General features: G+C 37.6%; 1 protein-coding gene across 11 annotated transcripts in view; it reads left to right on the forward strand.

Annotated features, from left to right (window-relative positions):
- The window catches only part of LOC130832663 (cyclic AMP-dependent transcription factor ATF-7), a 94,813-nt gene that overhangs the window by 17,866 nt on the left and 58,142 nt on the right, over window positions 1-18,805 (forward strand). For 6 of the 11 annotated variants that reach the window (XR_009048348.1, XM_057701237.1, XM_057701234.1 and 3 more), the window contains exon 2: window positions 10,325-10,393. The exons of 1 other annotated variant lie outside the window; for it this stretch is intronic. Coding sequence is in view for 6 of the 10 variants with exons in the window: in XM_057701237.1 (XP_057557220.1) it covers window positions 10,346-10,393 (48 nt within the window). In the remaining 4 variants the exon portion in view is untranslated. Of the gene's footprint in view, window positions 1-9,971; window positions 10,088-10,324; window positions 10,394-11,432; window positions 11,458-18,805 lie in introns of those variants that run through there. 4 more of the 11 variants (XM_057701238.1, XM_057701244.1, XM_057701242.1 and 1 more) reach the window with 4 other exon arrangements.

Here is an 18,805-nt window from a genome sequence, read left to right on the forward strand (position 1 = left end):
CTTAAATAGCTCTTTTACTCATGTATGATTTGAACACCCATGAACCCTCTGAAAGGGTCTCAAGGATCTGTAGGGATCCCTGGAGCCCCCTTTGCAAACTGATGTCTTATGGTACTAAACTTGAAAAATACAGTTGTTTGCCATTTGGGAGGAATATCCAACCATTTTAATGCTCTCAAAGGGTGTGTTACTGACCATTTGCATCAGAATTACCTAGGGGGTTTTTTATTTATGTATTTTTTGAAGGTGATTGCATGTGGGGCTTCCTAGGTGGCACAGTGGTTAAGAGTCCGCCTGCCAGTGCAGGGGACACAGGTTCGATCCCTGCTCCAGGAAGATCCCACATGCCATGGAGCAACTAAGCCCATGTGCCACAACTATTGAGCCTGCGCTTTAGAGCCTGTGAGCTGCAACTATTGAGCCCATGTGCTGCAAATACTGAAGCCCACACTCCTAGAGCCCGTGCTCCACAACAAGAGAAGCCACAGCAATGAGGAACCCACGCAACACAACGAAGAGTAGACCCACTCACTGCAACTAAAGAAAGCCCACGCACAGCAAAAAAAGACCCAACACAGCCAATAAAATAAATAAATAAATTTATTTTAAAAAGTGATTGCATGCGGGCTTTCTTTAGTTGCAGCGAGCGGGGGCTACTCTTCATTTTGGTGTGCAGGCTTCTCATTGTGGTGGCTTCTTTTGTTGTGGAGCACAGGCTCTAGGCACGAGGGCTTCAGTAATTGTGGCACATGGGCTCAGTAGTTTTGGCTCACTGGCTCTAGAGCACAGGCTCAGTAGATGTGGCGCATGGGCTTAGTTGCTCTGTGGCATGTGGGATCTTCCCAGACCAGAGATCAACCCATATCCCCTGCGTTGGCAGGTGGATTCTTAACCACTGTGCCACCAGGGAAGTCCCCAGGGTGTTTTTTAAAGTGTAGATTCTTGGGCCCCAAAGCCAAGAGAATCCAGGAGGCCTGGAAATCTGTATTTCTACACGGTGCCTAGATGAATATGCTACAGATTGAGAACTATGGAGCTAGCTTAATTAATCATATTTTAAGAAAACGTAATATCTAAATTTCAAGAAGTCAGATAAAAAGAACCTAGTGCTTGAATAGTCATATAATAAAAGCCCCTATTAACAATCACTCTCATATTTGTTATAATTGGGATATCTTAATCTTGTATTTTAATTAATAATAGTTATCATAAATACCAGGAGTGGCAAACTAAGGTCAGATGGTAAATATGTTAGGCTTTGCAGGCTCGAGGTCTCTGTTGTAACTACAGCTGTGCCATTGCAGCACACAAGTAGCTAGCCAGAGACAACATGCAAAGAATCAGCATGGCTGTGTTCCCATAAAACTTTATTTATGGACACTAAAATTTGAATTTCATATAATTTTCACGTCGCAAAGTTTTCTTCCTTTGAGTTTTTTCAACCATTTAAAAATGTAGGGACTTCTGTGCTGACACAGTGGTTGGGAATCTGCCTGCTAACACAGGGAACACGGATTCAAGTCCTGGTTTCGTGAAGATCCCACATGCCACAGAGCAACTAAGCCCGTGTGCCACAACTGTTGAGCTTGCACTCTGGAGCCCATGAGCCACAACTGCTAAGCCCATGTGCTGCAGCTACTGAGGCCCGTGTGCTTAGAGCCCATGCTCCACAATAAAAGAGGCCACCACAGGTAGAACCCCGCGCACCACCACGAAGAGTAGCCCCCGCTCACCACAACTAAAGCCCACGTGCAGCAACAAAGACCCAGTACAGCCAATAAATAAATAAATAATTTTTTAAAAAAATTTAAAAAATAAAGATGTAAAAAACATTCTTAGCTTGTGGGCCATATAAAAACAAGTAGCAGGCTGGATTTGGCTGATGTGCTGGAGTTTGCCAGTCCTTGATGTGTACTATAACTGGATTATGAGTTTAAAAATTATTACAATAAAGTATACAATGTTAAAACTATCAACATTATTTAATTTGCCTAGACAAAAATAATGGTTCAAGAAATTGTAGTCCCTCAAATTCATGTTTCTGGACATTTATTTCTGTAAATAAGCATACAAGAAACACCTGTTTGTGCGTAAACTTGGAAATACACGATTCAGTTAGAAGTAGTCATACAATATTCAAGTTGTTGTACAACTTGCAGGTGTTATAAAAAGATATGGTGTCCATTTTTATGTCTTCTTTGGGGTGTGTGAGAACAGGTAACTAGGATTTAGTCCAGCCACAACCTTTTGATTCATCTTTTGCCTTTCTTTTTTCTTTTTTTTTTTCTCTCTACCTCAGTTTTCCAGTCAGTTAGCAAAGTGCTTTACAAAAGGCTAATTAGTTTTAGGTTATAGAAGTATATATGCTTTTTATGTAATCCTTTTGTGGCATTTGGTTTACCTGCTAATGAAATAATGTGTTAAACTGTTGTTACGCTAAATGGTACAGTAGAAAATGAATCCAGAATTTATGAACAGAAATTTCAATTCCTAAATAATCTAATGCCTAGTAAAACTTGAGTCTTCTTTGTTTTCTAGGGTTAACATACCTTCATTATAGTCTCATAGTTCATATGTTTATTGGAATCTTTTCCTTAAATCAATGTACTATAACAAATACAAGTCACAGCAGCACAGAGTATCCTTTGGAGAATAAAATGTTGAGACTGCTGTAGTGAAGAGCCTCAGTGTTTATATACTCTTTGCTTAGCAGCAGCCAAATTATTTTAGAGTCTGAAACTTGGTATCCAAAGTTTTTGGAAGAGAACTGTTTGTATATAATTTTTTTCTTTTTAATATCATAGGGGAATGGGGCCCATAGAGCTCTGTTTGGGTGCTTGTCTAAATTTTTTAGCTTATTTGTAGCTCACTGAAAGGCATTCAGTACCTGCTAAGCTTGATTTCAGCTCTCTTTATTCCTTTTGTGATGGATGGTTGGGGCAATTTCTAAGTGTTTGATATAAGTACTACTGTTATACTACTACTACAAAACAATGCTGTTGTTAGGCAGCATTCATGAGAATGGGTCCTTGAGGATAACAAAGAAGGAATTATCTTGAAATGCTTGATTTACCCTGTGTATCGATCTAAGTTTCCACCATGTCTATTTCTATATGACGCTGTTAGTTTATATTTTTAGAAAGATTTTTTTGGTAGTCTATTTTGAACTTAGTTTGTCAGTTGGTTCTGTGGTTCTGTTGCTTTGTAGTAGAGAGTGAACAACTTTGTATAATTTTTAAATACTATACTGTTTAGTGCTTTAAAATAGTCTAGCAGAGGGACTTCCCTGGTTAAGTGGTTAAGACTCCCCCTTCCAGTGCAGGGGGTGTGGGTTCAATCCCTGGTTGGGGAGCTAAGATCCTACAAGCCTCCTGGCCAAAAATTGAAACATAAAAACAGAAGCAATATTGTAACAAATTCAACAAAGACTTCAAAAATGGTCCACGTTGGGGGAAAAAAATTAAAATCTTAAAAAAAAAATTAGTCTAGCAGATGTGAGCCTTAAAAAAAAAAAAAACTCAGACTTTTTTTGTCATGCTGTTTGGTAATCTTTTTATTATTAAATTATATTGTAATTTTTTAATTTATTAAAAGCAATCTGTGATCATTGTAGAGACTTTGGAAAATACTGAAGGTAGGAAGAAGAAAATAAAATCATCTGGAATACCGTTATCCAGATATAACAGTATTAACATTTGATGTTAATTCCCTCATCTTGTTCTATGCTTATTATTTTGTTTGCTTTTTTCTAGATTTGGAATTATGGTGCATATGCAATTTTCTATCCTGCTTTTTTTCCCCCACTTAATGTATAGAATTTTCTCATGTTGCTAAATAGCTTTCAGAAACATTATTATTAACAACTTAAATGTATCTATTGTAAGACAGTATCTTAGTTTATATTTATCCATTTTTAAAACATTTAATTCCTTTCCCTTTTTTGTTATAAATATGACTGTGATGAACATTTTCATATATAAATGGTCCATGTTTCTGGTTTTAAGCTCAGAATAAAGTCCTGAACGAAGAATGATTTGTTCAAAGGCTATAAAACATTTTAAGACACTTAATATAAACATTGCCAGATTGCTTTCCAGAAAGATTGTCCAAATATGTACTCCCAAAAGTCCCATATTAAGGTGCCCTCTCTGCCGCATCCTTGATTAGGAAGCATTCTTTTATGCTTGAAAATATATCCTAACAGCTCTGGTCTAGGTTTTGTTTTCAAGGGTCAATTAACTTGACAAATACCTGCCTCTTCCCCATTTTTAACACTCTAACCAAAAACTGTGGAGCTTCTTCTATGTTATTTGTATGATAAGAAAAGCAGAGAATTGGTTGGGTGTAGTCACATAAAGTACCTTAAGCACAAAGTAGTTGTAAATATGTATTTAAAATATGTCTTAGGTATATATCGCTTTAAATACTTAAATACTGCATAGCAGTTGTTTCGTAGACGGAGCAGCTCTCTGCAAAACTTGGAAAGATACGTGTAAAATTTCAGCAAAGTATACTTGAATATAGACTTCAAATTAAGTTAGTAAATATTTATTGAACATCAACTGTGTTATGTCAGGAAAGGCTTCCAGAACTTTTAAACAGGATGTCTGTATTCTACCCCATTACCTTTTTGATCACAGATAATACAGCCATTTATTTATTTTTTTACTTTATTGGCTGCATTGGATCTTTGTTGCTGCACACAGGCTTTCTGTAGTTGCGAAGAGCGAGGGCTACTCTTCATTGTAGTGCACGGGCTTGTTGTGGCTTCTCTTGTTGCAGAGCGTGGGCTCTAAGTGCGAGGGCTTCAGTAGTTGCAGCGTGTGGGCTCAGTAGTTGTGGCTCACAGGCTTTAGAGCACAAGCTCAGTAGTTGTGGTGCACCAGCTTAGTTGCTCCACGGCATGTGGGATCTTCCTGGACCAGGGCTCAAACCCATGTGCCCTGCATTGGCAAGCAGATTCTTTACTGCGCCACCAGGGAAGCCCCCATTTCCTTTTTATTCATGAAACTAAAGTAGTCCACTCCTAGTTACCAACACATCACCATTCCGTTTCTTTCACAGCAGTTATCTGCTATTAATATAAAATTTTGTTTTTTAACTTTTTTGTGTTTGTCTCTTCTTTGTAGACTGTAAGTAAGCACTGTGAGGGCAGATACCTTTTTTTTTCCTCTTTTTTTTTTGAAGGGGGAGGCTGCATGCAGGCTTTCTCTAGTTGCAGTGAGCTGGGGGCTACTCTTCATTTTGGTGTGCGGGCTTCTCATTGTGGTGGGTTCTCTTGTTGCAGAGCACAGGCTCTAGGCACGGGCTTCAGTAGTTACAGCATGCAGGGTCAGTAATTACAGCACATGGGCTCAGTAGTTGCGGCTCTAAGGCATGTGGGCTCAGTGGTTGTGGTGGCACACTGGCTTAGTTGCTCCATGGCACGTAGGATCTTCCTGGACCAGGGATCAAACCCATGTCCCCTGCATTGGCAAGTGTGTTCTCAACCACTGTGCCACCAGGGAAGTCTGAGGGCACATATCTTGTCTGTCTCATTCATTGTGGAATTTTGGGGCCTAGGGTATATGGTAGGCACTGAATAAAGTGTTCAGGGAATTAATGAATTTTTTAAGTTATTAAATTTACTTTTTGATCCCAAAGGTAGATTGTAGTTATTAGTTGCATATGTCTTCCTTGTCAGATCTTATTCCAAGACTTAACCATCTTTTTTGTGCTCGTACACACTCTGGAATTTCTAGCAAAATAAGTTGATAAATACCATAAAGAATAGGAGAAATAGTAAGGGATCTAATATGTATACTGATCAACCTATGACTAATTGAACCTGTAAATTAAGCTACCATTCTTACTGCTTACTTGGCATCTTTCATGCCAGATGACAAGGATTCTTTGCCTGACCAAACTCTATTTAGGCTCCTGAACCTTCTTTTAGACCCATCTATGTACTTCCTTATGAAATCAGATTTTAGCAAGAACCCTGCTAAGTCAGTTTAGCAAGAGCCCCCCACTCTCAATATCTGTTCACTCTCATATCTGATTAGGTTCTTCATCCTCTACCATCCCCCAGGTGATGTCTGATCACCCTGGCCTGTCTTCAGCAAGAATCTTATTAGGTTAGTTTAACCAGAATCCCCCTTGCCCCTTATGTTTCCTCTTAGTAATTTTCTAGTCACTGACCCCCACCGTGGTCCTTGGCTATAAATTCCCACTCTCCCATGGTGTATTCAAAACTGAGCCTGGTTATATACTGAGGTCTCTTAACCTCTATTGCAATAGTCCTGAGAAAAATCTGCTTTTTACTGCTTTAACTACTGTTCAGCTCTGGTTTTCTTTGACACAGATGAGAGAAAGATTCTTTTTTTGCAAAGGACTATTGTCTTTATTTTTATGTCCACTTTGCCTGGCACTTAGTAGTTCCTTAGTAATGTTTTTGAATGAATGAATGAATGAATGATAGCTAGTATGAACCCCTTCTAGATATTCAGGAATCTTTGATATTTAAGGTTTATATGCTCTTCTCAATTTTTTGTACTCAGCAATATCTACTTTTTGTTATTAGGAACCTACAGACAGGCCCTTGGGTGTGTTTGTATTGATGCATGGCTTTTATTCCTTACCTAAATTTGGGCCATCTTATTAACATCAGTTGGTTACCAAAGAAATAATCATATTACAACCAGGTCCAGAGAACTGACTTTGTAGACCTCAGTGACAGACTCCATCCTAATTATATTAAAAAAAAAAAATAGATACACAGATGTATACACAGAGAATCAGTTTTCTTATTTGCACATTGACCGTTTTAGGACATACTTCTGGCTCTGACAAAACTATTTAAGAAAGATTCTATGAAATTACCCCAGTTATTAAAAATCATTCTCTAAACCTTAGATTTTCTTCAGTTCTCTGCAAGCATTCAGATAACTTTCTTTTAAGTGAATACCAATTTTTATCATTCGCGCATTCTGGTGAATCTGAGTACATGAGCCTTTTCCTTGGCCCCTAGGACAACCTTTTTATGCATCTTTGTTTTCCTGTTCTGAGATCTCCACTGAGAGCATTTTATTTTCCCTTGGAAATGTCTCTAAATATGTGTATCCCGTCTGTCATTTATTGCTTAGTTCTATAAAATGCTTGAGTTTCATCCTGAAGAATAGATTGAGAAATAGATGACAGACTTGAGTGTCATGCCCAGACACGTGATCTACTTGTCAAACAGTACAGTTACAAATGGGCTGTGAGTTAAATTCTAGTGAATGGCAGCATCATTATTCAAGATTTCACCTTTTGTCTCAGTCTTTATACTACAGAAATGTGTTGCTATTTGTTTTTGAGACGGCATCAGTTTGACCTCTCATAATTAGAGGTTAGTTTTAAGTATCAAATAGAAATAAGCAATGGCATTCTTTATATGTAGCAATTGATACAGCAGACTGGAATGGAAGAGGAATTTTTAAAAGGATGTTAACTGGGAATTCTTTTTAAAGGGGAGACATCATTATTGTTAAATATTTCATTTTTTAAAAAGACATCACTTTAAATTTAAAAGCAAGAATTATTCAAAATGAAAAGGAGCAAGAGATTGAGGGAATGATTCAAGAATAATTATAGGGGGCTTCCCTGGTGGTCCAGTGGTTAAGACTCCATGCTTCTAAAGCAGGGGGTGTGGGTTCAATCCCTGGTCAGCGAACTAAGTAAGATCCCACATGCCTCATGGTGTGGCCAATAAAAAAAAAGAAGAAGAAGAATTGTGAGTATTTAAGAAGGAGGGCCTTCTTCCTCCCATTGTGATCTCCCTTTGGTGAAAATGGCAAAACAAAAGCCAGCAAAATGGAAAGGAAGCAGGAAATCCTAGTTAGTAACTGTCAGATTTGAGTATTTAAGAGCCGTTAAATGCTTGCTTCTGTTACATTTTAATGTTTTTCCCCAAAACTTATTTTTGTCTTTTTCTCCACTTTTAGAAAATCATGATTTTTCATCTCTATTTCCTAGTAAGGATGCAATGAAGTAAAATTTGGAAGTCATATATTGGGATGTGATTGCACAAAACCAAGTTAAATTTTGAATTCTGTGGTTTGAGGAAAACCATTCCAGAATTTATTTAATCACTTCCTATACCAGTGTTCCTCCACTCCTTAGCCAAGACCCTTTTCCCTCCTCTAAATCAATAGAAGACCGAGAAAACTTAGCCTCAAAAAACATAACTAAGGTAAAAACAAGGAATCCTGCCTGGTCTTTATATCTGCTCTAGCCCTTGTAGTTTACTTCCTGGTTGAAAATATGTTAGACGATCTTGTTGAAATAAAATTCTCATTTAGTGATTATATTAGGAAAGCAGGTTGTGGGACTAGGAAGTGAAATTATCTCCAGCACAGCAGTTGTTAGGAATTCTTCCAGAGATTGATTTCTTTCCAGAAATGTTTTGAGTTTTCAGCCACAATGGCATTGGTCTTTGCATTTATTTATTTACTGTTATATATTTGTATTTATTTTTTGCACTGTGATATAGTTCTATAAAGGGCTGAAAAATCATTGTGTATTTTAAACAAACAAACCAGAAAACCCCCTTGTCCTGGGGCTATGTGAAGAATAAAGCTCTCATTTTCCCCGTACCCAGTCATCAGCTTGAGCTGGCCTCTCCCAGGAACAGAATTTATTGAAGCAATTTATCCTAGCTAAATGTGATATAAATCTGTGTACACCTATGTACATACAGGCTCTCTTCCATTACTGCAGTGCTGCAGCATCAGTTTTCTTCATAGTTAGACCCTGTTCCTATCACAATGAAGGATTACTAAGAAGCCCTTTCTATTTTATGGGGCACCCCACAATTTTAAACACCGATTAGTTGTGGAATACGGGTTTCCAACCCCAGAGTGAGTCTTAAGAGAGTAGCAGAGATGTTAACATTGCCCTCTGAGTTTGAAGCATGGTTTTCTGATTGCCAGATTTGGTCTAGCACTTTAATATTTTATTTTGATGTAGACTTGACTGAGGTTAGCCTGACATTTTGGTTTATCTCCAAGATAAAAATTTGAAATTTGGTTACAGTTCTGAAGTCGTTTCTAGGCATATTCAAATTGTAGTTCTTCCTCTTTCATCTTCCCTTGTTCGTATTCTTTCATACAGCTTTCTCTCTCTTATAGAAGGATGTTTGAAAATGTCCTTTAGGAGTTTATTTTATAAAAACTATTTTTGTGACCCTCCCCTTTTTTCTCTTTCACTCTTTCAAAATACTGTGTATCTTTTAGGAATATTTTTACTATGATTTGCATTTCTAACCCTTATCCATCTCCACCTCTATTTTTATTCCTAGTTGGGATATGAGAAATTTCCCCAACATGTTCATTTGGAATTATTGTTCTTTGACAAGGAATTTCGATCAACATTTCAGGAGTTTAGCTTCAATAATTAAAAAACAACAATGGTATAAACCCTGTTAAATTCTTCAGAGAAACAGAGAGGATGTGTGGTGATGCCTTTTAGTGCCATTTCTTTTATCCCCTGCAGCAGCACACATCTGTTGGCTGCAACAGAGCGGCCCAAGAACTCTGGCCGAGAGCAGCACAAACAGCCGGAACATATTCACCCAGTAAACCCCCAAAGAGTCGACATTTGTTTTATTGCTGCTTTTAAAAACCTAGCCATAAATAGAATCAGGGGGGGAAGGGCACCGATATTTCTCCATTTGCCACAGACGATTGGTGGGGGGAGAAGAAGGCTCCCGGTGGGGAGAGAAGGGTTTTATTTTTATTTTTTTATTAATGAAAATCATTTCCCATGTAGCCCAATAGGATGGGTGCTTTGTTTTCTTTGGCAATAATCTGGGATAAACGGCCCTTGCCAACAGTCTCGTAGTTTATACACCAGGGAGCCAGATTATGGCCCTGTAAAATGGAGCACCCCTCCTATAATCCCTTAATTAATTAAATGACAAATTTTGGTCTTCTCTAGTTCAGAAATATGGCTTCCGCATCGAGCGTTCAGTGAATTTATTGACGTAGGGAACTGCACTGGTTGTAATTCAGCAGACTGAAGAAGTGTGTTATATACCGTAACAGAAAGAAGGAAAATCTAGCAAAAGGTTTGAAATTCTTTGACTCTTTAGGTCTAAATTTTTCTAATTAAAAGTTTCAATTGAGGCACAGGAGATCATATGCCACCTGTCTAATGGGTCTCCCCAAAGTAGCCTGTGTTTACGGCTTTGATAGACGGCATTCTTGGAACACCTGTTTCTAGGCTTGATATTTTTGAAGCACTTTTTTTTTTTTTAACTCCAACGTATTTAACATAACTTTTCCCCCTACCTCCCCCTCCTCAGTTCTGCTCTGCTATATGAAATATGGGAGACGACAGACCGTTTGTGTGCAATGCCCCGGGCTGTGGACAGGTACGTTTACAATATACTTTATTGTGAATGTCTCGTTGTGAATCAAAGTGGCTGTTTTATCACTAAGGCAAAGAGTTTAAAGCCGGTATTTTACGTGATCACTGGAGGTAATCAGATCAGAGGATTTGCAGTGTGTAAATCCAAGTTATGAGGAAGTGTAGGCACTCTACCGTAATGAAATCTGCCTTGCTCTCTTTCATATTGTTATTCTACTGGTGTTTGTTTCCCAACAGCATAGAGGAATACATGTTGCTCTTGCTTCCTTTCTAAGCTATTTATATAAATACAAAGCAAGTTTAGAAATATCTTCTCTTCAGCCTTCATGGATATAAAAGTCTGCTCAGCATATTTGGATAGGCAGCTGAAAATGTACCCATTCATTGTGCACCTCAATTTGCCAGGGTCTATTTTGGAATTTTTAAACAAGAAAAAAAAGTCTCTTTTGATTGTTGATCCAGAAAATCATTGTTAGCAGCTAAGGCAAATACCTGTCTAGGAAGGACAAATCCAACATAGAATCTGAGATCTCACAGCAATATATCAACTACAAGATTTCTCAGCCATTTTCCCTGTCTGACGCTGTTAAATGCCTTATTCTAACAAGCTGCCATGTTATTGTTTGTATGTGTGTACATTGTGTCAAATATTTTTCATCTTGTACTTTTTAAATAATTTTGTTGAAATTGCCCTTTTTTTTTTTTCATTCTGTACCTTCTTCACGCTTATTCCTAGACCCTCACATTCTGCCATGTCTCACAAAGGATGAAGAAAGGAATACAAAGACAGTTTTATTCAAGAAAGTTTTATTTGCCTTCATGGGTTGATTTTATGGAGCCCAAAGTGTTGAATTTCTTTTCAGTTAGGTATATGCCATGTGACTGTCCAGTGACACTTACTGGTAGTATGTGAGATTGCAGACTAGTTCTATTAAACATTGTGAATACTTAAAGTAAGTATGAAAAGAAGAGAGTTAAGTTCCAGAGATTCCCAAGAATTGGAACTTGAGAGGTGGATGAAATGGGGTTCATGACAAGGAATGGGCAGAAGGATGATTCCAAATACCAGTAAGTGCTGAAAATTTCATAAAAGACTAAAATAGCCAGTGTATTCTGAAGTATTCAGCATTGTAGGCTTTATTTCCTTCCTTGTCAAAGTTTTCAGCTGTATTCTTTGTTGACTGCATGTTTTCCCCATGGGGGTGTGTGTGTGTGTATTTTTTTTTTTTTAACAATAATTAAAGGAATTTATTTTTTTTTCAAGTTTATTAACATATTTATTACCTCACATAGTTACCATTTTCTTTTTTTTCTTCCTTTTTTTTAAAAAATTTATTTATTAATTATTTTTTGGGGGTACACCAAGTTCAATCATCTGTTTTTATACACATATCCTCGTATTCCCTCCCTTCCTTGACCCCCCCCCCCGAGTCCCCCCCCACCCTCCCCGCCCCAGTCCCAGTAGAAGCCACTTGGGAAAGTGGAGTAAATTTGTTTCACTTTCAGACAACTTTATTGGAGTACATACCTGAATCTGACTCCTCCAAATTTTTGTGTGTGAATTTGTTGATAATAGTACTTACTGTGACTCCCATAATTGATACCTGGTACCCTTTTTACTTATCTCACTTTAAAAATCTGGACTTTTAGTGAAAAGATTTATTTTTCTTTACTTGTTGTTTAAGCTGCTCAGTGCTCCTCTTATATGTTGTATGCTTATTAAGACTACCCAGATAAGGACTTAAAGAAATAAAAATGGATGATAAAAATAAAGGAATACATAGGTAAAGCATCTCTTAAGCTCTCTGAGAAAGAAAATATATCAGTAGGGTTTCTTCAGGCTGTCTTATCAGAAAAAAGTAGTTCTCATTGAGATTTGTGAGATCCCAGAAGGGTTTTGTGTTTGTTTCTTTGTTTTTGTTTTGTATTATTTTGGACTAGAGGTAGGAAAACAGGGACTTTGTACTTTGGTTCCTTGTTGTATTGTTGGGTTCTGTTTACCATAAGCCTTTTCCTTCCCCTGCTTCTCCTTCCCATTTCTGAATTGTTTGTTGGTATTTTGGTTATTAGGATTCATTATAACCTCTGGCATAAATCCTGGAGGCATATTTTCTCTCAGTGAGTGTGAAACTGAGGGAGAATGCTACCTTCTTTTGGATTCAAGTTACTTGTTTCATAGGAAAAGGGATAAAAAGCTACAACTTAAGACTTTGAGGTAGCACGATTCATCCTTTTGCCTCCTTTGCATGTCAAAACTTTATGGTCAGGTGAGATTGTAGCTCTTTAGTTATATTTAATTTAGTCTCCTTTCAAGTTTCTCCCAATATCTAGTAACAAATAACTCTAGAGTGGGATCGCTACAAGATTTATTGTGATTGCTTCATCTTCTATGAAATAGTGAAAATGTGGCAGAGAAAATCAGTCTGGTAAAGTGAACTACCCTTGGCCTGTCATCCCAACTTCCTTATATACCTTGAAAATGGTTTCATTGTGGAGCCACCTTGAGGCCTTCAAGCCTATTTATAATCAGTCGTCATTGATTCAAAGTCTTTACTTCAGAAATGGTAGAATAATAAAAAGGCTATGTGAGTGCCAGGAGAGGTAATAAGGACCATGATAATTTTTGCAAGGCATATTTAGAACTCAGCAGCCATAGAAGTGTCAAAAATCAGTGGCTTCTACCAGTTAGAGGAAGAAGGAATTAAAGCAAATTATAATTCAAGAGACTGATCCATAAAACCCAACCAACAAAAACTGTAGGAATCTTGCGTTATTTAAATATCTATTCTCTGCCCAGATTTTACCCTGTGTACCCCTAAACTCAGAAATCATATTACGCCTTAATATTAAGGAGAGGTGAAAGGAAAATTCACCTAAAATAGACTAGTGGATTATGCTTTCCACCATATAATCAAAACCACCAGGCTTTCAATGGATACGTAAACATGTTTTGGTTGCTAGGTCTTTAATGGCTGTTATTTTTGGATTCTGTTCATGATCCACTTCCCAACAGTAAGTCTGATGTGACACAGCTGAGTTCTAAATATGCTGCATGTACTTTTTTAAAAAAGATGGCTGCTGAAGGTTGTGTTCTTTGCATTCTTAACTGAAAAGACAGGTGATAAAGAGTTTCTTGAGCTCGCTTGTTCCTATTCTCCTCTTGAGTCTCTTGTTTCTGGTGAGGCCTTATCACCCTCATGAAATGGAACTCAGGGAAAGTAATATTCCTGCTAATATTTCTCTATGGAATGTGGTAGGAAGAATAGTTAACAGACCTGCCTCTGGAGGATGGGTTAGTGTTGTTAAGGCAGCAGAGCCCCAGATCCCCTGTGGTAAAGGGCTGGTTGAATTTGAGTTGTGTGGGTTTTAGAAATGTTTATAAGGTAACATCTATTTAAAAACATTGTAACTATAAAATAGCTTTGCCTCTGTGTTATTAAAATAATAGAAATACAGTTTGGTGCTGAATCTAGAAGACTTATAAGTTTTTAATGCTTTGGGGAGCACTTTTACTTGAAGGTAGATTATAAAGTTGCTCTATTGCATGTGGAAGCAGGAAAAATTACTAGTCTGTGTCAATAATCTTGAATTTGAGATGTTACTTCGTGTGGATACAGTTAAATAACTTACCTTTTGGATGTTTGGGGGGGGGTTGTTTGTTTTTTTGTGTTTTTTTGGTTTTTGTTATTGTTTTTTTTGCCATGCCATGAGGCTTGTGGGATTTAATTCCCCTACCAGGGATTGAACCTGGGCCCTTGGCAGTGACAGTGTGGAGTCCTATCCAATTAGGGAGTCCTAACCCCAGATGGCTAGGGAATTCCTTGTCCAGTTTTTATTACCAGGAGTCAACAATTTCCATATTCCTATACCTCCCTCTCAGGCACGTGACACTGATTTGCAGTACAAATTATGTGGATTTAAGTAGTCCTTCTGGTTACCATAATCAAGTCTGAGCAGAAGCTGGTCGTATGAGCTTATTAGAATGTCTGTTTCCTTAGAACAGGAACACATTTCCTCTGAGAAGATACTATTAATGGATAGTTAGTATCATCCCATTATTAGCCATTTTGAGAAAGGTTTCTGTCATAACCACTCTGTATCAACTGTGTCCTTTTAAGGAAAAATCCTTTGTTTCTCTGTCCAGTGTGGCCCTGAGGGGCTGTTACTCTTTTTATTCCCCCCCACCCCCCCGAAGATATCTACTATCAGATCTTTTCTTCTCCCAGAGAACATTTAGGTACAGGTTGAGGTTCTGTTCATATCTTTCTGAGACATGAGACATATAACTAGCTCATAGACCTCTGGGGCCTGCTTTCCCTTCCTAAGGCCAAGGATAGCAGTAGAGCCCTAGTTGTGGTGGGATGCAGGGCAGCTTCTTTACCTCCTTATCTTGTCGTATAATAGGAATAATGTTTATGGTGCTATAGTCCTGGCTTCACTTGGCATTTAACCAACCTCCAGTGTTGTTTATTGCTTCGTATCCTCTGCCTCCATGAACATTATCCCTTAAATCTCTATTGCTTTGTAATATATGAGGCAACAAATAGCTTCTATGATTGGTTAAATGCTGGCATGCTACAAAGGTGTATATTTTATTGCCTATATAACACAAATCTATAGAGATTATTCCTGTTATCCCAGCCCTCCCATTAAATGGGCCCTACTGGTACTGTGGGACCCTGGATTTTTAATTCTGTCCCTTTGGCAAGTTTTCCTATTAACTAGCATTGGCACAAAAGAAAAGCAAAGAAGAATGGCTGGTGCTGATTACTAATTCTTTATGTTAGGGGAGCATCTTGAATTGGAGATTAACATAGGAAAAAATGGCTCTGGTACATAAATACCATTTGTGGTGATATGTGCTATCTTTACATGCTTCGACAGGTAAGAACAATTTCAGGCAAACAAATAAGCCTTTCTTTCTTACCCCCTGCCAAGAGTTTTAAAAAAATTCAAATTTTTATTTAATAATTCATATTTTATTCAATAATTCATCCAGTTCCCATCTGGTAAGAGTGCCTGCATGCTGTCAGGCAGCTGAAAATACGCTGTGTTATACACAGGCCAAATGCTAACCTTGTTTTTTGTAATAATATGTTGATTTTGCAATAACTTTCAGTCCACTCTGAGTGTGCTGCAGTTTTATATAATCTTGTAATAGAAGTAAACCACTGTTATGCATAGTAAAGAAAAAAACTGGGACTGGGATGAAAAAACCCAAGTCTTTTAATGTCAGATCTGGCACTTTTGACACTTGCCCTTAGAAACAAGTGATTGGCTATTTTAGTTTTTGTGTTATATTTATTATTATGTTACTAAGAGCATGGTAAATTAAAAGCATCCCTGCTCTAGTCAGCAAAAAAAGAAAAGAAAAGGAAAGGGGAAAAAAAAAGGCTGTATGAATCCAATTAGAGCTATAGCTAAGAAATTAAGGTGAAAATTTTCACTCACTCTTGTTTTCCTTGGATATGACTTAATATTTGGAATGGGAGTCCAGAAACTGTTCTTAGAACATTCCTGGTAGAAAAAAAAAAATCCTCTATCTTTATATCTCAGTTATCCTAAGTCAGGAAAAGGGGCTCTTTCCTAGTCCCTTCTTTTACAAACTGCTGAGTTTATAAACTGCCTTCTAGATCTGAGAGCCTAATTCATTAATCCCTCTTTTGCCGCCCCTGCAAAACCACATATATATAGCTAGGTTGTTAACTTACAAGATATTGTCATCATTATATAGAATTCTTCATTCTTTTATCAAATACTCTTCCAGCTAATGCGGCAGATTGAAGGACAGCCAGTGCTCCCTCTGTCTGGTTAGTGTGTTTCTTTAATGCAGATTGACTTGCTCAGCAGTCGCATTTTGTCTGAAGCCCTTGTTAAGGCCTACTCTGTATGTGGATTCATAACACATCTGTGTGTACATCTACAGTGCTGTATAAATAATAATAAGTAATCACCAGATGGCCTATAACTGCTCCTCTGGACCCGCTGGGTCTCTTGAAGCTGTTAGGAGAGTCTTCTGGCGTTTTGCTGGGGAAAACTTGTCATAGATTTATTTCTAAAAAAATTCAAACTCACAACTGGGTGTTTAGGACTAGATATTGCTGTCTGTGTTGTAAATATTTAACAGGCTTTGTACAATGACAAGTAAAAGCGCCATTACTAACCACACACAGTGGCTGTGGAGCTCTTCTTCCCTCCCAGCCATTTAGAAAGGAAACGAAATGCCGATAAATTGTGCATTATGAACAAGGTGCAAGAGATGCTCTCTGGATGCTCTTTCATAGGAAAAGAAAGAGAACCTCCATGTTCTGCTCAAAGGTTGTAACTGGGCAAACAAGTTTTTTAACCATATGCTAGTGACTTAAATAAAACAAAATGCTCTTTAAAATTGGATTTTTAATACAAGAAAAGCCCCTTCAGCTGGAGTTTGGTCAGAGCCAGGTTTCAATCTTGAAGGCTTACAGTTGCAAGTGTTAATAAACACTTAGCTAAATTTCAGTTAGCTAAATTTTAGATTTTGGGTTATGTCTAAGAATTTAAGGAATATATTGTTTGTCAGTATTAATTATAGAGCAAAACATTTTTATTTTTTGTCCTCTTTTCATTTTTCTAAAAAGGGTTATGTATGTTGTTTTGGGTAGAAAATATTATTCTGGTTTAGCCTGCTTATAATTTTCTGTGCTGTGTTTTGTTATTATTTAATCCCCTTCCTCCAGTACCTATTCCAGGGTGCTTGCTCAGTACAGTAAAGCATGTTTTTAAAAATCAAAATGAAACTGATAACCTCTAAATGTTAGTTTTTTAATCTTTGTTTATCATAACATAAAAAAGGTTTTAAACAAATTGGGTATCTTTTAACTCTCAAGCCTAGTTTTCTTTTGTCTGTTGAGGATTGAATCTATTTAACCATAGAGAGACTGCCCGTCCTATAAATCATAGCATGTGGCTGTTTCATTAGAGTTAGAATGTATGGAAAGCTTTTCTCTTTTAAAATCTTATCTTGAAGAAGTGACATACAAATTGTGAGGGAGAAATGCTGCTGTTAATAGTTTATTGTAGTTAGATTTTGCTTTTTAAGTCTTCTCATAAAATTATCAGGTTAAGGAAAGGATTTCAAGGAGGAAGCATCATGAAGAAAACATGGAAGCTTTGGGATTTATCTCTTTGTAATAGTGCCTTTGTGTTTCTACTTTAAAATTTCTTTGTGCAGTGAAATATGCTACCTAAGATCGTGCTTTGGTAAGAATCCAGACTATTTGCAGTTGTCATGTGAAAGTACAGAGAATGAGAATGAATTTTGTGAAATTAGCCCATTCCCAGTCTGGCACACCATGTGCCCTGTGTGGCTGCTGATTTTGCCAGCAGATTGAAGAGCTGAACCAGCTTCTGCTCTAAAGACTAAAATTGCCAGCCATCATTCCCGCTTTTAAATCTTGTTCCTATTGATGATGTCAGATTTGGAGCAAACATAGTCCTGTCTTTAGATCCCAGGTGGAATTTACAATTCCCTGGATTGGACGGAAAGAGTTCTTCCTTTTTGCCTTTGAAAAACTTGAGTAGCTCTACAAGGAAAGTCAGCAGAATAAATCTGCAGCTTTGCCTTGTCCTTTGAGTCATTGTAGAAAGCTGAGTGCTCTGTTCGGCATTCAGCAGATTGGCTGTCAGAGTTGCAGCTCTGCTTATCAGATACATAATCTCTCTAAGAGCCATTTATGTTATTCCAGAGAGAATCATCCAATGGCAAAAGGAACGCCTCTTTTCTCCTCCCAAGGGTCAGATCTTCTTTCAATACTGGGCAATTACCCCTTGATTTTCCTGAAAAATACCTCAATCTGCTATAAAGATTGGCACCAGCACAGGTTGCAGACTTGGTTACAATGACAACCTCTGATTTCTTAGCCACAGGGAGAGGCATCAGGGTGACACTCGTAAGTATGCCAGAGGCTTAATGGTGGTGATTTTTCTGCTGAGTATCTCAGTGCCCCGGATAAGCTTGGCTTCTCTTCTCTTTCTCTGAGGGAGATAACATTTGCTTTAGTGTTTTGCACACCAGTCACTGCGAGAGTTGTCTTTCTCTCATTTCTTCAAGTTTCTTTCCTTTTCTTTAGTTATCGTCCTCTCCAGTTGGAGATCAAGCCCTATAGTCTTAATTTTTTACTTTTTGCCTTCCTTTTGTACTGCTTATTTTGGCTCTTGTTAGCCATTGTGCCTAGTAGGGATTATTAACTAGTGTTTCCTCTAATTAAAAAAAATTAAAGGCTTAATTTTTTTAGAGCAGTTTTATATTTACAGAAAAATTGAGAGGAAAGTGCAGAGAGTTCCCCTATACCCCCAGCTTGTTCTACCTCCAACCTCCCACATCTTGTATTAGTATGGCAGATTTTTTACAACTGATGAGTTAACACTGATTCATTCT

The sequence above is a fragment of the Hippopotamus amphibius genome, chromosome 12 (genome assembly GCF_030028045.1).
Source record: "Hippopotamus amphibius kiboko isolate mHipAmp2 chromosome 12, mHipAmp2.hap2, whole genome shotgun sequence".
Classification (NCBI taxonomy): Eukaryota; Metazoa; Chordata; class Mammalia; order Artiodactyla; family Hippopotamidae; genus Hippopotamus; species Hippopotamus amphibius.